This window comes from Onychostoma macrolepis, chromosome 01 (assembly GCF_012432095.1).
Source record: "Onychostoma macrolepis isolate SWU-2019 chromosome 01, ASM1243209v1, whole genome shotgun sequence".
In the NCBI taxonomy this organism is placed as follows: domain Eukaryota; kingdom Metazoa; phylum Chordata; class Actinopteri; order Cypriniformes; family Cyprinidae; genus Onychostoma; species Onychostoma macrolepis.
In genome coordinates, this window is record NC_081155.1 from 43,825,680 (window position 1) to 43,845,148 (window position 19,469).

At 33.3% G+C, this 19,469-nt stretch overlaps 1 protein-coding gene across 2 annotated transcripts in view; it reads left to right on the forward strand.

Moving 5' to 3' along the window:
* gpc5a (glypican 5a) overlaps positions 1-7,678 on the forward strand; it is a 236,929-nt gene extending 229,251 nt beyond the window's left edge. For both annotated transcript variants that reach the window (XM_058789345.1, XM_058789336.1), the window contains exon 8: positions 6,305-7,678. In XM_058789345.1, coding sequence (XP_058645328.1) covers positions 6,305-6,447 — 143 coding nt within the window. In that variant the 3' untranslated portion in view covers positions 6,448-7,678. The remainder of the gene's footprint in view (positions 1-6,304) is intronic.
* The last annotated feature ends 11,791 nt before the right edge of the window (positions 7,679-19,469 follow it).

Here is a 19,469-nt window from a genome sequence, read left to right on the forward strand (position 1 = left end):
ATGCTTTTAAAGTGAATATGACAAGAGAAAAATAAGACCAGAATTAGTATTAGATTATTATTTATTTTATTTGATTAATTGATTTAGTATTTATTAATAATCATAATAATTTCTAATTGAATTAATTGTTAAATATTAAATGTATTACATATAATAATTCAGATAAGATATACATATAATAATTTATATAAATACTTAAATATATTTTAATTTAATAATAATTCTTCATGAAATATGTTGGTTTTGTTGGTTTTCTTCTTTCTTCTTCTTTTCATATTAGTTAGTATTAATAATTATTTAATAATTACTGTATTTAGTATCAGTAATCAATAAAAGTTGTCACTCTTCTTCTTTTTATTATTTAGTATTAGTAATAATTAATAAAAGTCACTGTGGTTGTTGCTATTGTTATAATTATATTTACAATTTTATTTACTAATCATTATTTTATTATTACTAATAATGAAATATTAGTAATTCATTTAAAATATATATTATTATTAATATGAATAATTAATCATAAAAGTGTGGTTGTTGTTGCAGTAATTAAATTATTTCATAATATTAATAATTTAATGAAATATTCACCAGCATTGTTCATTTATATATTATAGTTATTTAGTATTATAATAACTAAGTGGTTCTTATTATTATGTAGTATTTATTATTATTATTATTATTATTATTATTATGCCAATCTTAGCTAATCCAACTGCAAAAATCTTGTTTTGCACATTAAATACTACAACTTTCTTGGGCAATTGTCACTTTGCAGCATTCAAAAAAAATGTTAAAATATTATTTGTAATTTGTTTCAAACAAAATAAGCAGTTTACAAAAAGCACTGCAGTCCAGTGTGTCTTCAAAACATGCATTTCAAACATTTAGAATGGACAAATGTAAATGTGACTTTAATTGATTAATGGTTGATTAAAAGCGATCACATGAGCCATTCCTTCAGACTCCTGAGCTAAATTCTAATTGGAAAAATATTGATTAAGGCCTTTTACCAGGCACTGAGATGCATTTGTCATTATTGGCTTCCTGGCCTCATCTGAGCACGTTTGTCTTTACTCTGGGCCTGATATGCATTCTGTCCGTGTCCAGAAAGTAATCAGCAGGAGCTCTCAGATTACGCCTGCCAATCATCGGTCTTCCTGCGCCGCTGTGCTGAGATGGAGGAAAGCAGGGATGCATGGGAGGAGACGGGTCATCACTCTTGTCTTCCTCCCCCTAATGGGGTCTGACACGGGTCCGGAGGGACCGAGGAATCAGGCCAGCGCTCGTAATGACCAACACAGCTGCGCAACAGTCACGCATGCTGCATCAGAGCACCAACTGCAGAGATTGGCTTGAATTTGTGTGTTCTTAATTGTTAGACGTCAAGCCAAACATGTTGTTAAGTGGCTCTGGTTCTGCTTTGGACATCAAGCGACGTCTCAGCGCGGAACTGTAATTGTATGCGTTTAAATTTGTGCAGTTTTTGAGGATGAGAGCATGTCACGTAACCCATCCATCTTGGCATCTGTCTGATTTATAACTGAGTGACAGATTAATTTGCTCAGATATCGTCACGTTCGATTGGACACACAGCTCTTGACATCAACATGAGATGTGAGATGAATGTTCTCCTCCCTTTGTCAAAGTTACATGAATTCTTGCATTTTATTTTTTCAAATATTATTGTGTAATTTTTACTAGTCCAGTATTATCTACAAACATTTTATTTTTTTATATTATTTTTCTATTATTTATACTGTAAGGACGTGTGTGGGTGCATACATTTATAATTCATTTCTTTATATATTTTATATTATTTTCATTTGTTTATATTAATTTATAGTTTTTTATTTTTTATATCAGATTATTTATATATATATATAAATAATCTGATATAAAAATAAAAAACTATAAATTAATATAAACAAATGAAAATAAATATAAAAATATATAAAGAAATGAATTATAAATGTATGCATATATATATATATATATATATATATATATATATATATACACACACACACACACTGTTTTATCAAAATTATAAATATATTTTTGTATTATGTACAATCTGGATTTATAGTTACATATTATATGATGAAAGAAAAGCATATGCCATTTATATTAAATAATTTTCACACACACTGTACTGTGTGTGTGTATATATATATATATATATATATATAATTGTAATATAATATTATTTATGTTGTATATTTTATTATTTTGTTATATTAGTTATATTTAAAAATATTAAAAATATAATGTATTCATTATCTATAAATTTTCATAATGTTTATAAAATATATATTTATACAAGTTGCAGAACTTCTTACACACACACACACACACACACACACATACATACATACATACATATATGTGACCCTGGATCACAAAACCAGTCTTAAGTCGCTGGGGTATATTTGTAGCAATAGCCAAAAATACATTGTATGGGTAAAAATTATACATTTTTCTTTTATGCCAAAAATCATTAGGATATTAAATAAAGATCATGTTCCATGAATATATTTTGTACATTTCTTACCGTAAATATATCAAAACTTAGTAATTAGTAATATGCATTGCTAAGAACTTTGGACAACTTTAAAGGTGATTTTCTTAATATTTTTATTTTTTTGTATCCTCAGATTCCACATTTCCAAAAAGTTGTATTTCGGCCAAATATTGTCCTATCATAACAAACCATACATCAATAGAAAGCTTATTTATGCAGCTTTTAGATGATGTATAAATCTTAATTTCGAAAAATTGACACTTAAGACTGGTTTTGTGGTCCAGGGTCACACACACACACACACACACACACACACACACACACACATATATATATATATATATATATATATATATATATATATATATATATATATTAGTGCTGTCAATCGATTAAAAAATGTAACCGCGTTAATCACAGTCCATGTTCTGTGGTTAATCATGATTAATCACAAATTTAAAATACTAGGATTTACCTGTAAATGGGTTGAAATAAAGAAATGCATGACAAACTAGTTTAAGGAAACAGAACCTTTCACACTTCTGCCAGGTATGAGACATAATCCTTATTATTCTTTTGTTTTTATTTAGCCTTTATCAGCCTCTATACTGGCAATAAAACGTTTACCAAGCCACATCGCTTCAATCCCAGTATACATTTACACAACTATTATCAAAAGTATTTCTAAATAAATACAACAAAACATTTTCTTGCGACCTTACGTGAAGTATCAAGACAAAATGCATTAAGAAGAAGAATTGGACCTGTTCTGCAGCTGCATTAGAGCTAATATTAAGCATCATGCTTCATAAGACAATTTATGAGATTAATAGTACAGTTTTACTCAGAACTCACTTCAAACCACCATCGAGTGTTTGTAATAACTTCCTTTTACGATCACATGTGGAATTTGGTCGTTTACTGTTGTTAAAATATGCTATTTATAGCCTTTTATATCGCTGCACAAATTAGCATTGCAGATGTACACATTCTTCTCAAGAAAATCACATACAAATATCCTATCGTAATCGTGTGTTTATTATCTTATATAATCTATAGTGGCTGTTGTCATGTTTATTTCTGCTGTGTAAAAGCCTTAAAATGTGCTCTGCTGAAACTCACGTTGTTTGTGATGTTACAACCGCCTCTCCGTTCTTAAGTTGCCAGGTATACATTTCAAGTATAATACACATTAGTAAAAGGATCTATTTTGATTTTTATTTGTCTATGTACACTTTTGGGTGGCCGCAGTACATTATAAAAGTAGTCCAAAAAACCGCAACCCACGGGTTCCTGCGACTGTATTTTCAAAATAGCACTTGTGCCGTTACCCTGGCAACACTGGTTCACTGTACCCTCAGTACACAATAGATAACCTTTCATATATATATATATATATATATATGGTACTACCATAGTATGTATGTTTGTTTATTATATTACTTAAATGTATTATTTATTATATATTTATATTTGATAAATATTTATTTTTAAAGGCGTTTACATCAATGTTAATTTGCAGTAGCAATGAAATCATCTTAACTTTCAATGATAGTTGAGTTGTGGAATGAATCATTTGCAAACATGGATGACAAAGAACACATATTAAAAGTCGACATAAGCATGTGAGGTCATTGTTTGTCAGATCCCATAGTCGGTTTACAAAAAGACATCCTGTATCTGCTTTTGTTCTTCTGTTGTGAAGATGTATCAGAATCAGCGGTGGTGTAGATCAGACGCTCTGTCCGTTCTGTTCATCTTTGTTTGCTCTGCGTGTTTTCAAAGCTGCGTTGGTCTTTGAAGAGCCCCAGGATTTGTGCCTTGACTGCCACTGGTATGTTTTCCCTCACAAGTGTCACATCGGATGCGAGCGCTTCTCATTGAGCCGCTTCTGAAGATGCACTAGGATCGATGTCTTGAGTCGGACCAACGGGCTGCCAAATAGCTCACGTGTGTCTGCGATCAGCCCTTTAAAATGTCCGTCTGGGGACATCAGAGCAGAGAATCGATATCTGCTTAATTACCACAGATTTATTTGACAAAAGCTCAAACATGATTTGTGGCTCCTTGAGGGAGGCATGTCAATGGTTTTTGCTGACCTGTACGCTCCCTTTGTAACTCCTTTTGCTTTTTGAATATGTATAGTCCCTTCCGTATTGCGTTATTAATAGATTATGTTTCGGCAAGCAAATTCTAATATAAATATTCCCAAGCAGTCCAATGCCAAGAAATCTGAGCAGTTCTTGTCTTGAATGATTCTTCAGGGTTAAAAAGTATGTGTGACGTGCAAAGAAAATGGTTGGAAATATTCCAGAGCACTTTTGTTGAGAACAGGATCCTACTGAGGGACGCTTGTAGTTTTTGGCTGATGAAGCTCCTCTGGCAGGAACGCTGGTAAACTGCATGTGCACTTTGTTATATACGTGACAGCATCCGTTATGTACATCCTTTAGAATGATATTTCAAAACCCCAGTGGATACGCTGAATGTATGTTGAAAACATACACATACTTTTTGATGAAAAATGGTTTCAACTCACAACTAACCAGTTTCATGATGTTTTCTTCAAGCCATCGTGGAATGTGATTATTAATTATTCAATTCAAATTGGGAAACATTTGAGCCCCAACTTTAAGATTTAGGGCATGCATGCATTCAGTTATTTCAAGGAATAGTTCACTCCAAAACAAAAAAAAATGCTGAATATTTACTCACCCATAGGCCATTCAAGATGTAGATGAGTTTGATTCTGCATGGGAACAGATTTGGGGAAATGTACAGATTAGCATTCATCACTTTCTCACCAATGGAGTCAATGGGTGCCGTCAGAATGAGAGCCCAAACAGCTGATAAAAACATCAGAAGTAATCCACACCACTCCAGTACATCAGTTAACATCTTGAAAAGCTGTGTGTTTTTAAGAAACAAATCCATCATTAAGATGTTTTTAACTTCAAACCGTTGCTTCCAACTAAAATGTGATTCCTCTATCCATAATAACGCTTCCTCCAGTGAAAAAGTCAATTTCCTGTTGTCTCTCACATCAAAATCCACACACATATTTGTTTAGAACTGTTTTCTCTTGTAAATTGTGCTAAAGTTGTGCATATTTTTATCTTGATTCAGACCAAACGACTTTTTCCTGGATAGAGGACTCATATTTTAGCCAGAAGCAGCGGTTTAATGTTGTCTTGATGGATTTGTTTCTTACAAACTTGCAGCTCTTTACAATATGTTAATCGATGGACTGGAGTGGTGTGGATTATTGTGTTGTTTTTATCAGCTGTTTGGACTCTCATTCTGACGGCACCCATTCACTGCAGAGGATCCATTGGTGAGCAAGTGATGGAATGCTACATTTCTCTGATGAAGAAACAAACTCATCTACATCTCAGATGGTTTGGAGACAGGCCAGTTTTTAGCCCTAAACGATGGTCAAATTATGGGCATGATTGGTACTTTTTCATCATTTGCATGCTGCTACAAAAAATAATGGGAAATCTAGTTTAGTTATCCAATCATGTTGCCTCCTAAACCAAATAAATGTTTATGTTGTGATGAGCTATTGCTATTCTTTATTAACAGTTCTTCATGTGCATTTGATCATTTCATCATGACTCAAAAGTAGGAACTTCCCAGGAACGCTTGATAGTGATGTTGAGTTGTTTTTGATCTGTCTATCCTCATTCCTCATCACAATGAAAACACATGCTTCGAATAAACCCATCTGATCAGTTCACGTCTGGTGGAATGACTTACATTCTTCTCTCTTTTCTCTTGTAGTGACACCGGAAAATACCAACAATCACCGATACCATCACCCACAAAGCAAAGGCTTTGATCAGATGAATTCTGGCTCGAGAGGAACACAAACCGTCCCGCTGGCTCTTGTCTCGATATGCGCGTTTGTGCTGTTGTCAGGGTAACGGCAGCCAACTGGGTCCGCACCCCAGTCTCAAGACTGCTTTTCACACTGTTTCTTGGAAAGAAAAGAAAACGTGCCAGCTTTTAAAAAGTCTAGGGCGAAATTCCAGGGAGGAGATGTTCTCGAGTGGAAACGGATTGGAAAAATTGATGCATTGAGAACTGAAGATGAACTGAGAGTGAAAAATAAGAAACAAAACTGTCCTTTCATAAACCTTTTTAATCACAAAGTGTTTCTATCATAAACATAACAGGCTACTAAATATTCTGCCAACACTTTATTGCCTTGAATAATGTCTTTTCTACAGGGTTCAGAGTTACACATTCAGAGAAAAATGAGTTAATTTAATTCTTTAATGATGTATATTCAAAACATAGTTGTGAGCTGAAATGAGCACTGCACGTATCAGCGTTTTTTTTTTTTTTTATAGAAATGATGCAATATTTCTGATGTCACATACTGCTTTATGAATACGTCTCGGTACCATGTACCTAAATGACCTCCTTTTTTCAGCATTTTTAAATGTACTGTTGTTATTTCTTTTCATTTGAAATGGCGTACGACGCACCTTAACAAAGTGTATAAAGATGTGTTGATTTACAATGTATTTATTCTTGGTTACAGAGTGACATTAAACAGGTAATGAAACTAAACATCTGCCACATGAAGTTGAATGCAAGAAAATATGATTGCTTTTTTAATATAGTGACACTTTGCAATAAGGTTTCATTTGTTAGCATTAGCAAACATGAACTAACAGCGAATAATACTTTTACAGCATTAATTAATCTTAACGTTAATGTTAATTTCAACATGTACTAATACATTTCTTCAATCAAACAATGCATCTGTTAACGTTCCTTAATGCACTATAAACTAAAATAAGCAATCAACAACTTTTTATTTTTATTAACTACCTCTGGCAATGATTAATAAATGCTGTAAAATTATGTTACCACTATTTACTAGTACTTTTTTTAACTAGTTTTATAAATGAGGGTGTTTTCTACTTGTTTTTCACCACAGAATAAAAAAAATAAGAAAGGTAACTGCAATCAGACTTGATTCTCAGAATTGCGAGATATAAACACAGAATTGCAGGAATGCAGAAAAAGTCAGAATTGTGAGATAAAAAGTCGTAAACTACCTTTTCTATTTTTTATTTCATGGCGAAAACAAAAATACACAATTGTGCAAATTCTGAATTTAGAAAGGGAAAAAGAATTACAAGATGTAAACTTGGAATTGTGAGAAAAAAAATAGTTTTGAGTTTACATCTCGCATTATATATCGCGTTTATGTCTTGCAAATCTGAGATTATATTTGGAATATAATCTCACAATTTGGAATTCTGAGTTTGTCTCACAATTCTGAGTTTATATCTCTCAATTCTGAGTTTCTCTCACAATTCTGAGTTTGTCTCGCAATTCTGAGTTTGTCTCAATTCTGAGTTTATATCTCGCAATTCTGAGTTTGTCTCAATTCTGAGTTTATATCTCGCAATTCTGAGTTTGTATCACAATTCTGAGTTTGTCTCACAATTCTGAGTTTATATCTCGCAATTCTGAGTTAATATCTCGCAATTCTGAGTTTGTCTCACAATTCTGAGTTTATATCTCACAATTCTGAGTTTATATCACAATTCTGAGTTTATATCGTAATTCTGAGTTTATATCACAATTCTGAGTTTATATCGTAATTCTGAGTTTGTTTTGGGATTCTGAGTTTATAACTCACAATTCTGAGTTTATATCTTGCAACTCTGAGTTTGTCTTGCAATTATGAGTTTATAACACGCAATTCTGTTTATAACCCACAATTCTAAGTTTACGTCTCACAGTTCTGAGTTTATGTTGAAATTCTGAGTTTATGTCTTGCAATTCTGAGTTTGTCTCGCATTTCTGAGTTAATAACCCGCTATTCTGAATCTGTCTTGCAATTCTGAGTTTATGTCTTGCAGTTCTGAGAAATAAAGTCCGAATTGTTAGATTAAAAAGTCACAATTACACGCACACACACACACACACAGCATAAGGTACAGTATCAGGTCCTGCTAATCCTTATTTCTCATTGAATTTCGTAAATATGTCAGATTATGGAATTAAAATTGTGTTGTTAATGTCATTTCATCTTGACTCTACCAGACAAAAAGCATCATTTATCATCACTCCAGACAGTTTTCTCTAGTGTTTGCCTAAAGAACAGCGCTGAAGGAGCAGGAGAGGCTTTGAGACTATGAAATGCACACCTTCCTCTTGTGTAACGCAGTCTCAGAGCTCCAGGAGAAGATAAATACAGAGGAATCACTCATTTAATCTCCTGTTCTCTCACAGCTCTTTCTGACAATGAAAACTGTGCCCAAAACGGTCAACTGAACTCATTAATATACTGCCAAATCTCAGGACACTTGAGTTTTTTATTTTATCTTTTCTTGAAGAGCTTCAAAGGACTCCTCAGAGGACTGTGAAAGATCTTTCCTTCTGAGTTTTTCTACCAGTGTTCGGGATCTTCAAATTACTTATGCACTCTGTGGCACTTCTGATGAAAAAAGCAGAAGACTCGTGACATACATTTTAAACCCTTCCCATATTTAGCCATTTTAATTTTTGTATTTTTCTTCACGAGGAACATAGCCACCTCCAGTCCTACACATTTACAGAGATTATCATCTTAAACTGGTGTTCCTCCATGGTTTTTGAAACCATTCAATAACTTCAAAGCTGCACAAAATATTTTTTTTTTACCTTCTTAATAAGGTACTCAAAGAAAAGAATAGTACTTAAATTTAAATCATTATAAGATTATGTAAATGCACTGCTGAAAAAAATCCAGATTATATTTCATCCCAGTATCAAAAGAAAGAAATGAGAAAAATGAAAAAATGATCATGACAAAATGTTAAATTCTAAAAATTATATTATATTATATTTTTAATATTATTACATATTATATTATTATTACATATTTTATATTAAATATAATAATATTATATTTACTTCATAAAATTATAACCAAAATAAAATTATAATTATAAATCTGTCTTTTTTTTGACAGAATTTGAATTTTGCCTGATCTCTCCTTTTAACAGCAGCAGTCATGGAGGCGTAATGCATGACTCAATAGAAATGAAGGATTAATTGACATTATGCCTGAAAGCTGAGCCAAAGCAGTGGATTTCTGTACTATTCTCATGAATTAAGGTCAGACTGGAAGAGCTCGAGAGGTTTAGACTCTTGCTCTTGTTTACGACAAACAACCGACACTCACTCACATGACCCAAAACACTCGACGGCTGTTTCGACGCGAGAAAATCTGCAGTTAAAGTGTGCTTCTAAAATAAAGCTGCTCTCGCATGAATTTCCAGCCATAAGGAGGCGAGCACGGATCTTGTGGGACTCTCCAGGGGCCTCAAACTGCAGGGCGGTAACAGTCCACCGCCTGAGAGCTTGTTGTGTAATTCCCCATGCGTGCGTTTGATACATCTCTTCCCTGTCTGTCACTGATGTATCCGTGGAAAGACACTCAACTCCAGTCTGCTTCCAGACCTCTAGGGCTTTGCAGGTCTTTTTCCAGATGTCTCCAGCCCACCTGTTTGTTGAATACATACAGGATTGGTATGAAACTAACAGAATGGATTGGCCTTAACATTTTACTACTCTTTTTCCAGTTTTTTCTTTAAGTGTTTCTTTCTTCTTTTTTTTTTTCTAGTGAGGCCGCAAACCAGATGTTTATTTTTATAGTGGCGTTTATTGATGTCATTTATTGAGAGCTCAACGTGCTGCAAATAGAAAAAACCACCTGCAAATTAAGAAAACAACTTCGTTAATTTTACAACACGCGCTGCAAATAAAATTCTTTATTTGGTTATGTTATGAGCATTTGCAGTGCGTTTCTTTATTTGTTTGTGTTGTGAGCATTTGCAGCACCTGCTATCAGACTGATGAAGATGTTTCCTTGATTTGCTGGTGCTTTTTCTGAAGTTGTTAATAACCAGTAGTTAATTTTTCTAGTGGCGTATTGTAGCGATGTTTTTTTTTTTTCTTTCAGTGCTTTTTTAGTTATGTTTCTCTAACCAGTTGTCCCTCCCCAAGTGCTTTCTGGTCATGTCGCTAACTAGTTCTATTGACATTTATGGATCTTTCAGCAACCAGTTTTTTTTTCTGTGTTTTTTGTTTTTTTATGTAGCGTTACCCTGGTAGGTATTCAGTCTGGTTTTTGGAGCATGATAGCTGGTTTATTGCTGGTTAATGATGATCTAGGAGCTAATGGAGTGGCACTCACAGGATGCTGGGCTATCAGAGGCAGAGAGACAGTTTGTGTGAGTGCGTGCTCGCTTGATTGCCCTGCTGTGTGTGGATGCGAGTCAGTGCCGTAAAGCTGCTGTTGGGTCGGTGTGGGAGTCGTGTCAGAAATGGCCAGTACTCAGCGACGGCTGCTCTTTTCACATGCTTTATTTCCCTGCTAAATTCGTCCTTGTCCTCCTGCGGTACGGTAATCCCATGTTCCTCTTTGATCCTCCTCCTCTGGGTTGGGATTTTGTAGAGGTGTTTGCTTTGTTGTGCATTAGTTTCGGTCTGGTGGGTGTTGTGTTGTTACACCTTTAAGAAACAAGTCTGTTTTCCACTTTGTTTCCTGTTCCTGTGCTTTATTTCCACTTCTGTGCCAGAATGACCAGGAGCAGATATAAAGCTAAAAGAAATTGAAAATGTATTAAACAAACATATACTTAATAAAAACAACAAAATATATGCCAATATTTTCTGTAAGATAAGTAAATTAGCCAGTTTTGTTTAAATGAAGGATTGCAGAAATGAGTACACCCTAGATTTAATTCAGCAAATGTATAATATTCTAGTACTTAGTATGTCCTCCAGAACTTTAAGTACACTGCTCTGACCCTCTTGGCACTGAGTGTACAAGTTCATGACACATTGTCACATCTGTCCTGTTTAACTCCTGGAGGACGACCTCATTAAATGCTCCGGTCTTTAATGGGGAGTTTTGCTCAGCTCGTCTCTACAGAATCCCCCACCACTGCTCGAGCGTTAAGATTGAGTGAAATACATGTCCACTGAAGGATTTTCACCTTGGGAGAATGAATATCTTCATTGTCATGCTGAAAAAATGCCCAACAATGCAGGGAATGAGGGGAGGGTAGCATCTTCTGTTTCAAGTTTTTGTATTCCATCACACAGTGGTGTGTGAATTCATGACAGCGTTGATAAAGCACAGCTCCCTCACACCTTCAGCACTCATTCATCCCTATATAAGAGCTTTACTACCACTGAACGTCACTGCGGGTACCAAGCACTTCTCACTGTACTCCTCCTCTAGCAACACCACTACATTTTGGATGCTTTTGGATCCGAAATTATTGACTTGGTCTCTTGAAAGCAGAGTATGGATTCCCAGAAGTCTCTATTTTGTAAATATGGGTCTTGGAAGAGGTTAAAATGAGTTTATTTTGCTTTGGCTAATTCTAGTGGTGACAACAACCGCGCATGCCACTTCTGCAAGCTGCGTCATACTCTGTGAGAGAAAGTATCACTCTTTTCATAGCTTTTGCCGGCTCTGAGTCACTTGCATGTTATTTCTCCTGCTCTTTTTCTAGCAAAAATTCACTCATCACTAAATGAGAACTTAAAGTGAAGACCTGACTATTTCAGGAGCCTTGTCACAAGTCCATTGTTTTTGAATGTCGGTGCTACTTCTGCTATATTTTCACACTTAAAACAATAATTTGGTATTCCTCTTGTAACACTGTCCTCTTTTATGCTAAGAAATGTCAACTGGCAGTTCTCTCCCAAGTGGTTCCACTGCTGCCAGCATTAAGTCTGAGTATGATTTGGTGGGCTATATGACACTTTTAATTGTCAGGAAATTACTTGTCTTTAACAATTTTGGTTCAATATATTTACCTGTTGATCAAAAATAGCCTTAAACCTATACACATTTTTTATATATATATATATATTTTTTAGTAACTTTCAGGAGGGTGTACTCATTTTTGTAACACAACATTTTAACACTTTGATAAGAAAATCTTGAATAGTTTTGACATTCTTCTTTGGCAATTGATCAAGCAGGCTTGTTGGAACATTATATATCCAAAGAACGCTAACATGTCATCTAAGTATAGAGTAATTGCTGAATTTGTTAAGTTTTAGAGTGTACTCATTTATGCTGTGCACTGTACATATTAAATATAAATATTAAATAAATAATAAAAATATATATATATATTTTAATGCAGATAAAGATGTAAGAACAAATGAATGTGCTGTTTCTGCATTTGGATGATTTTGCATTTATATTTTAGATTTGCGCTTTTATCCAAATTGTGTTTAGCCCAGCCAGACTCTGTGTCCATTTCAATGGTAATCATTTTTTTCTCTGGTGTTTTTTTTCATGGCTTTAGTGGTTTGCTTCCACCCAAATTGGCTGCATTAAAGTTTCACATTCCATCAGAACAAGGCAGTCCAAGTAAAGCTGCAAACTCAGGTCCATCCTTCAGAATTAAACTTGTTTGTTTGGCGATTATTAGCCCGAGTTGTTCCCTCTCGGCCGAAGTCGCCAGCTGCTCGGGTTCCTCAGGTGTGAGCGAATGAACAACAAGCCCATCAATATAGAGCTGTCCAGCTGTCGAGTTAAACGCTTCAATTTACCAACAGATACTGTATCCGCCCAATCAACTGAGCTGTCCACGAAAAAGTGGATGTCTTCCCTCATACAAATCTTCATTTCATCTTTAAGATTTAAGATGAAAGAAAATGTTGCACAATCAAACAAAAAAACTAAAAACACTGAAACATCAGTCCAGCTAGAATTATTCCAGTACTAAAAATACTAAAACTAAAGCTGAAATAAAAATAATTTGTAACTAAATAAAAACATTTAAAAAGGTGAAATTAATAAAAATGACAAAAGCATGATAACATTACTGAAACTTTACCTAAAATTAAAACTGATTTTTTTCATGATATATATGTGTATATATATAATAAAAGCTATAGTAATATATAAATATACTAAAATAACACTAATAATTTTTTAGCCTAATTGTTTTTTACCCACAAAAAAAAAACAGTTTTTATTGTTTTAATCATAAACATAACTCAAATCAGGTTAATGGAGGAGATAATGTTTAATGTTTTTAGATATTAAACGTTTTTGGTAACACTTAATTTTAGGGTCTCTTAACTAGTTGCTTATTAGCATGCATATTACTAGGATATTAGCCATTTATTAGTAATTAAGCACATATTAATGCCTTATTCTACATGACCTTATCACATAAACTTAACTACCTTACTAACTATTAATAAGCAGCAAATTAAGAATTTATTGAGGGAAAAGTCATAGTCAATAGTGAATAAGTGTTCCCTATTCTAAAGTTAAGTTATTGTCACCCATACTTGAAATTGGTGCTATGCATTTAACCCATCCAAGTGCACACACACAGCAGTGAGTAGTGAACAAATGCGCACACACACACACCCGGAGCAGTGGGCAGCCATTGCTCCAGCGCCCGGGGAGCAATTAGGGGTTCGGTGCCTTGCTCAAGGTATCAAAGGTGAAGAGAGTGCTGTTCGTTCAAAATCCCCACCTTCAATTACTGCCGGTGCGAGAATCGAACCAGCAACCTTCAGGTTACAAGCCCGACTCCCTAACCATTAGGCCATGACTACCGCTAAAGCGTTATCAAGTTTTTAAATTTAAATGCAACAAGTTTATGTCCTATACAATTTTTTTTTTTAGATATTTTCACTAAAAGGCAAGACAAAATACTGTTTAAGAAAGTATTTTTTTAGATGTTGAAAAAACTAAATGTTGCATAAATTCAGTCCAGATTCTTGTTTTATTAGTGAGGTGCTATTCAAATTTGTAATAATATTTAGAATTATTTTTTCTAGTTTTGGAGTTTGTATTTTCATTTTAATTTTAGTTAAAGTTTTAGTAATTGTGTTGAGTGTTTTAATAATCTTTTTAATTTAATTTAATATATATTTATTTTAGGGCTCTATAGTTATTACACATTTTTATTCCCGTTTAATTATATTATACATACAGTTAAATGAAAATGAGAAATGTTTCTTTGGCAGCAATTTTTTTTTTTTTCTCATTTCTCTCATTTCAGTTAATGTTTATTGTATTTCTAGTTTTTAATGTTTTTATTTTTTGGTTAACTACAATAGCTCTGGCTCCTAGGATGCAAAATGGAGCTGGAACAATATAACAGCACCATGAAGTCACATGAGGAAGAAGGGAAGATTGCAGAGTAGGAGCAGCAGTAAATGGCCGTGATGGTAGATGTGCCTCAGTCCCACACAACAGACACATGAAGAAGGAGAAAAGCAGAGCTAGAGAGAATCATTGGAGTCAAAGCCGCGGTAGATCTGCCATTGATAGGGGCTCTCGGGACTGGAAGAATGGCTTAAACAAATCCCAGGATATCTGGAGTCAGAAAAGTGCGGTCTGATACTGTGCTGAAAGCACAAAGCCCAGACCTGTAGAGCCTGAACAAAAGATCGCGGACAAATAGGGTGAGGATATACATTTATTTCCCTCTATATTCTAAAATTAAATGGTTGGTTCACCTTTCTTGCATTAACTGAAGAGCTTTCTAGGTATTTTACAAATATGCAATCAAACATAAAGTTTTTATGTAATAAAGTTGTATTTTTTTATTTAATAAAAAATATTTATTTTACTCTCTAACAAATCTGAATCATATGATATGAATTATGAAACTGAATATAAATCATGACATGTAATAAAGTATTTCAATTAAAAAAGAAGATATTAGTAGTACAAAAATGTAAAAAATAAAAAATTAAGTTAAAATAATTATAGGCCTCAAATAATTGTAAGCATCAAACAAATGTAAAATTTTAAGCTATAGCTTGTATTATAAATAAGTATTTTAAAAATTAATTTTACTCACAAATATGAATTAGTAATTTTCAACACAAATTATTTTGAGGGAATTTTATAAATCAAAATGGTTTCAAATGAAGTTTACTCACAAACAAATATGAATCATATTTTGGGTGGGTGAACAAACAATACAAATTGCTTTGAGGATTTTTTTTTATTTGTAATGAAGTGTCAATTTTTTGATGATAAATGCTAAAAATACACTTTTAATAATGAGTAGAAAAAAATCTAAATAAAAAAGATATAGCTGCAATATTTGGTTATAGATGCACAAGAAGAATGTTGCTTGTAGGCCTCAAACTAATTTAAGCAATTCCAACAAACAAATAACGTATATGACTCAAACTGTCTGCAAATGAAGTTTGTTCACTAACAAATATGAATCATATTTTGGGTGGGTGAAAAATCAATACAAATTGCTTTGAGTTCTCCAGAGAAATATTTGTCCTCCACACAGTTCACAGTGGCAGACAAAGTAGCATTACAAAGAAAAACATTGTAATGCTTTATTCAGAATTATCCCTTCATTCATAATCATTATATTTCCATTTTGCATGCAAAATGTGCTTAAGTGCAGAGGCAGTCTTTGTGAGACAATATTGTGCATACAGGATTGATTGATTGATTGATTGGTTGGTTGGTTGGTTCATTCATTCATTCATTCATTCATTCATTCATTCATTCATTCATTCATTCATTCGTTCGTTCGTTCATTCATTCATTCGCATTAATTTTGTTTGATCAAAAACAAATAATGGTAATATACACACACTGTTTTATTTAGGCAAAAAAATAAATAAATTAATTAAAACTTGTGCCAGAAGCCTTAATTTAATTAAGTTTAATCAATTAATTAATTAATTAATTAATTTATTTATTATAAACATTATTATTATTATTATTATTGTTGTTGTTGTTGTTGCATTGGATATTAATATATTGTATTAAATAATTTATTTATTATTATTATTGTTATTATTATTGCAATGGATAATAAAGCCTTATTATTATTATTATTATTATTATTGCATTATATAATGCATTATTATTATTATTATTAATCGCAATGTATTATATATTTCTGTATTATTTCTTTTTTTCATTTTTTATTTTTATTGATTGTTGTAAGTAGCTGGGGAAAAGAGTAAAATCAGAGCAGTATTTTCCTTTCTCAATTAAAACTCAACAAGTCTCCATCTATAATTATGCAGTGTCACCGGAGACCTGCTGTACAGTTCCTTTGACATTTTGCTCTACATGAAACGCCTATTGTGTTTCTGCCGATGCAAATGAATTACCCAGTGGAGTTCACAATTAACCAGGCAACACGCTTTACCCCAAACTGACTGTCATAACCACAGAACCACAGTGAAGAATGAAACACACTACAGCACATTAATTATCTGAGCGACACTTTCCACAGGTGTATTTATTATTTTTTGCTGGTGAACTTATAAAAATAGAAAGTTTTGCAGCATTATGTTACAACATTCACAGAAAATAACTTCACAGTTTGAGCTTACATGTTTACAAGTGATTTACATTTTAGTGAAGTGATAATTAATGTACACAACCTGATAATACACCTGAATATGCAATGCACTGTCAAAAACACTTTCAAAAACACAATAAATCTACTCTTCCTTTTGCAAGCTGAGAACATGTAGACATAAACCCAATCTTTAACACCAAAATAAGTAGCGGCGCTCCTCCATGTATGTTTAATGCTGGTTCTTTTGTTCCTCAAAAGTAGCAGTTCCTCGTCAGGTGAAATGAGCCAGAGGCAGACTAGAGTTCACCATGACAGGCCTGTCAGGCTAGAGTTTAATTGCTGTTTCTCAGGCTGAGTGATCGCTGAACCACAGCTTTCAAAGGCCACTCTATATTTAGCAGAGCACCTCGATTTCCTGCTGTTGCTGCTGCTGCTGCTGCTTTATAGACTCATTGTTCTAATGCGCTGTGCTTAAGACTTGACCTCTCTTGACCTCCGGCACTTCTCTCAGTAAAGCCTTCGCTCGCTGAGTTCAGTAGAGTTCAGATTGGGTTGAGGGAAGGTTGATCTGTCCTGCTGGGATACAAAAAAAGAAAAAGAAAAAAGTTTTGTATAAAAATTATGCATGTATTTATTTAAAGTTTTTATTATGTATTTATGATGATTATCATTTCATATATGTTAATCATTATTTATTATATAAAATGTATAACTATAATATATATTTCCCATACAATCATTAAAATATTTTAAATAATTTAAAGTGAAATAAATAAATAAAATTCTAGCGTAGAATATATAATTCATAGTCTAAACTACACCATAATTTATAGCTATATAATTTACAGCCTAAATTGCACTAAAACCCTTTTACTTTTAATGTTATTAAAATTATTAAAATTAGTATTATGTTAATATCAAGTTAATTTTGGATCCTGCTTTTCTTTATGATAATGGTGTTTATAAATACAAATAAATAAAACTAGACGGGTGAGTAAAAGACGACAGAAGCTTCATTAATGTGGTAACTGTCCCTTTAACAGAAGCCCTGTCTATGTTTTATTTGCTGGTGCTCTGACCTTCTAGACAGGACGTGCCTGTGTTGACATCTGAAACATGCCTCTGTTACTTTCACCTGTGTGAAACATGTTTAACCCAGCTCACAGTGCTGACCCTCCAGTCGCTCCTGAATGCCTTCCATTATTCCTGTCCCGTTCCCATGACAGACTCTCTGTGTGTCCCAAACCCCGCACCTCTCCCTCACAGCAGCTCCCGCTGGATGAGAATCCACTGAAAGATACTGCAGGCAAAGAGGAAAACCCCACGGAGCTTCTGGACACGGAATACTAATGAACGCCAGAGAACGTGATTGCAAACAGAAGCAGCGTCCAAAATAAACCTAATACAACTCTGAATGCTTGGAGAAAGCGTACTGACCATTTTTTTTAAATATTAATATTAAACTTTTTTTTTTTTTTGGTGTAATTTAGGATAATAAATAAATCTTAATCAATTAATGTAAGGAGAAATATAGTATTGTTATACATTTTATACTGACCATTTTTAATATTATTTTTAATAACTTAAAATTTGCTATATCTATCATCTATCTATCTATCTATCTATCTATCTATCTATCTATCTATCTATCTATCTATCTATCTATCTATCTATCTATCTATCTATCTATCTGTCTATCTGTCTATCATCCATCAATCCATCTTATTATTAAAATATATGAAATAAATAAATATATATAATATTCCCTTATTATTATTATTATTTTATTTATTTATTTATTATGTATTTATGATGTCATATATTTGATATTTTCACATATTATAGTATAAAATGTAAATGTAACTACATTGATATAGCAAATTTTCATATATGAATTATTACAAATAAATAAATTATATTAAATATTATATTAAAAACAAACAAATAAATAAATAAAGTACCCCTAAATATGTACAACACTATAACTTATTGCCTGATTTTCGACAGGTTCGTTTTGGACCTGCTTTTCATTGTAATAATTATGATGGATTTGTTTCTTACAAACACACACACACACACACACACACACAGTTTTTGGCTTCACAAGACGTTAACTGATGGACTGGAGTGGTGTGGATTACTTGTGGATTATTGTGATGTTTTTATCAGCTGTTTGGACTCTCATTCTGACGGCACCCATTCACTGCAGAGGATCCATTGGTGAGCAAGTGACGCAATGCTACATTTCTCCAAATCTGATGAAGAAACAAACTCATCTGGATCTCGGCTGGCCTGAAGGTGAGTACATTTTCAGCCAATTTTCATTTCTGGATGAACTAAAGCAATAGCTCACTAGTTTTTCACAAAAGTATCTTCAAGAGTATTTCACAAGAATTGTTCTTGAACTATTTTAAATGATAAGAAGTTTGTCGTTTGGGAAGTTGCAGCCATTTGTGTGGCGGAAGTTTTACTGAGTCACAAATGAGATTTGACAGCTACGACGGAGCAGAAAATTACAGCACACGAGACACATGAACCACATGGTGCCTTTTTGTCTCTTTTGGGGTTTGACAGCTTCAGTCCGCATTCGCTTT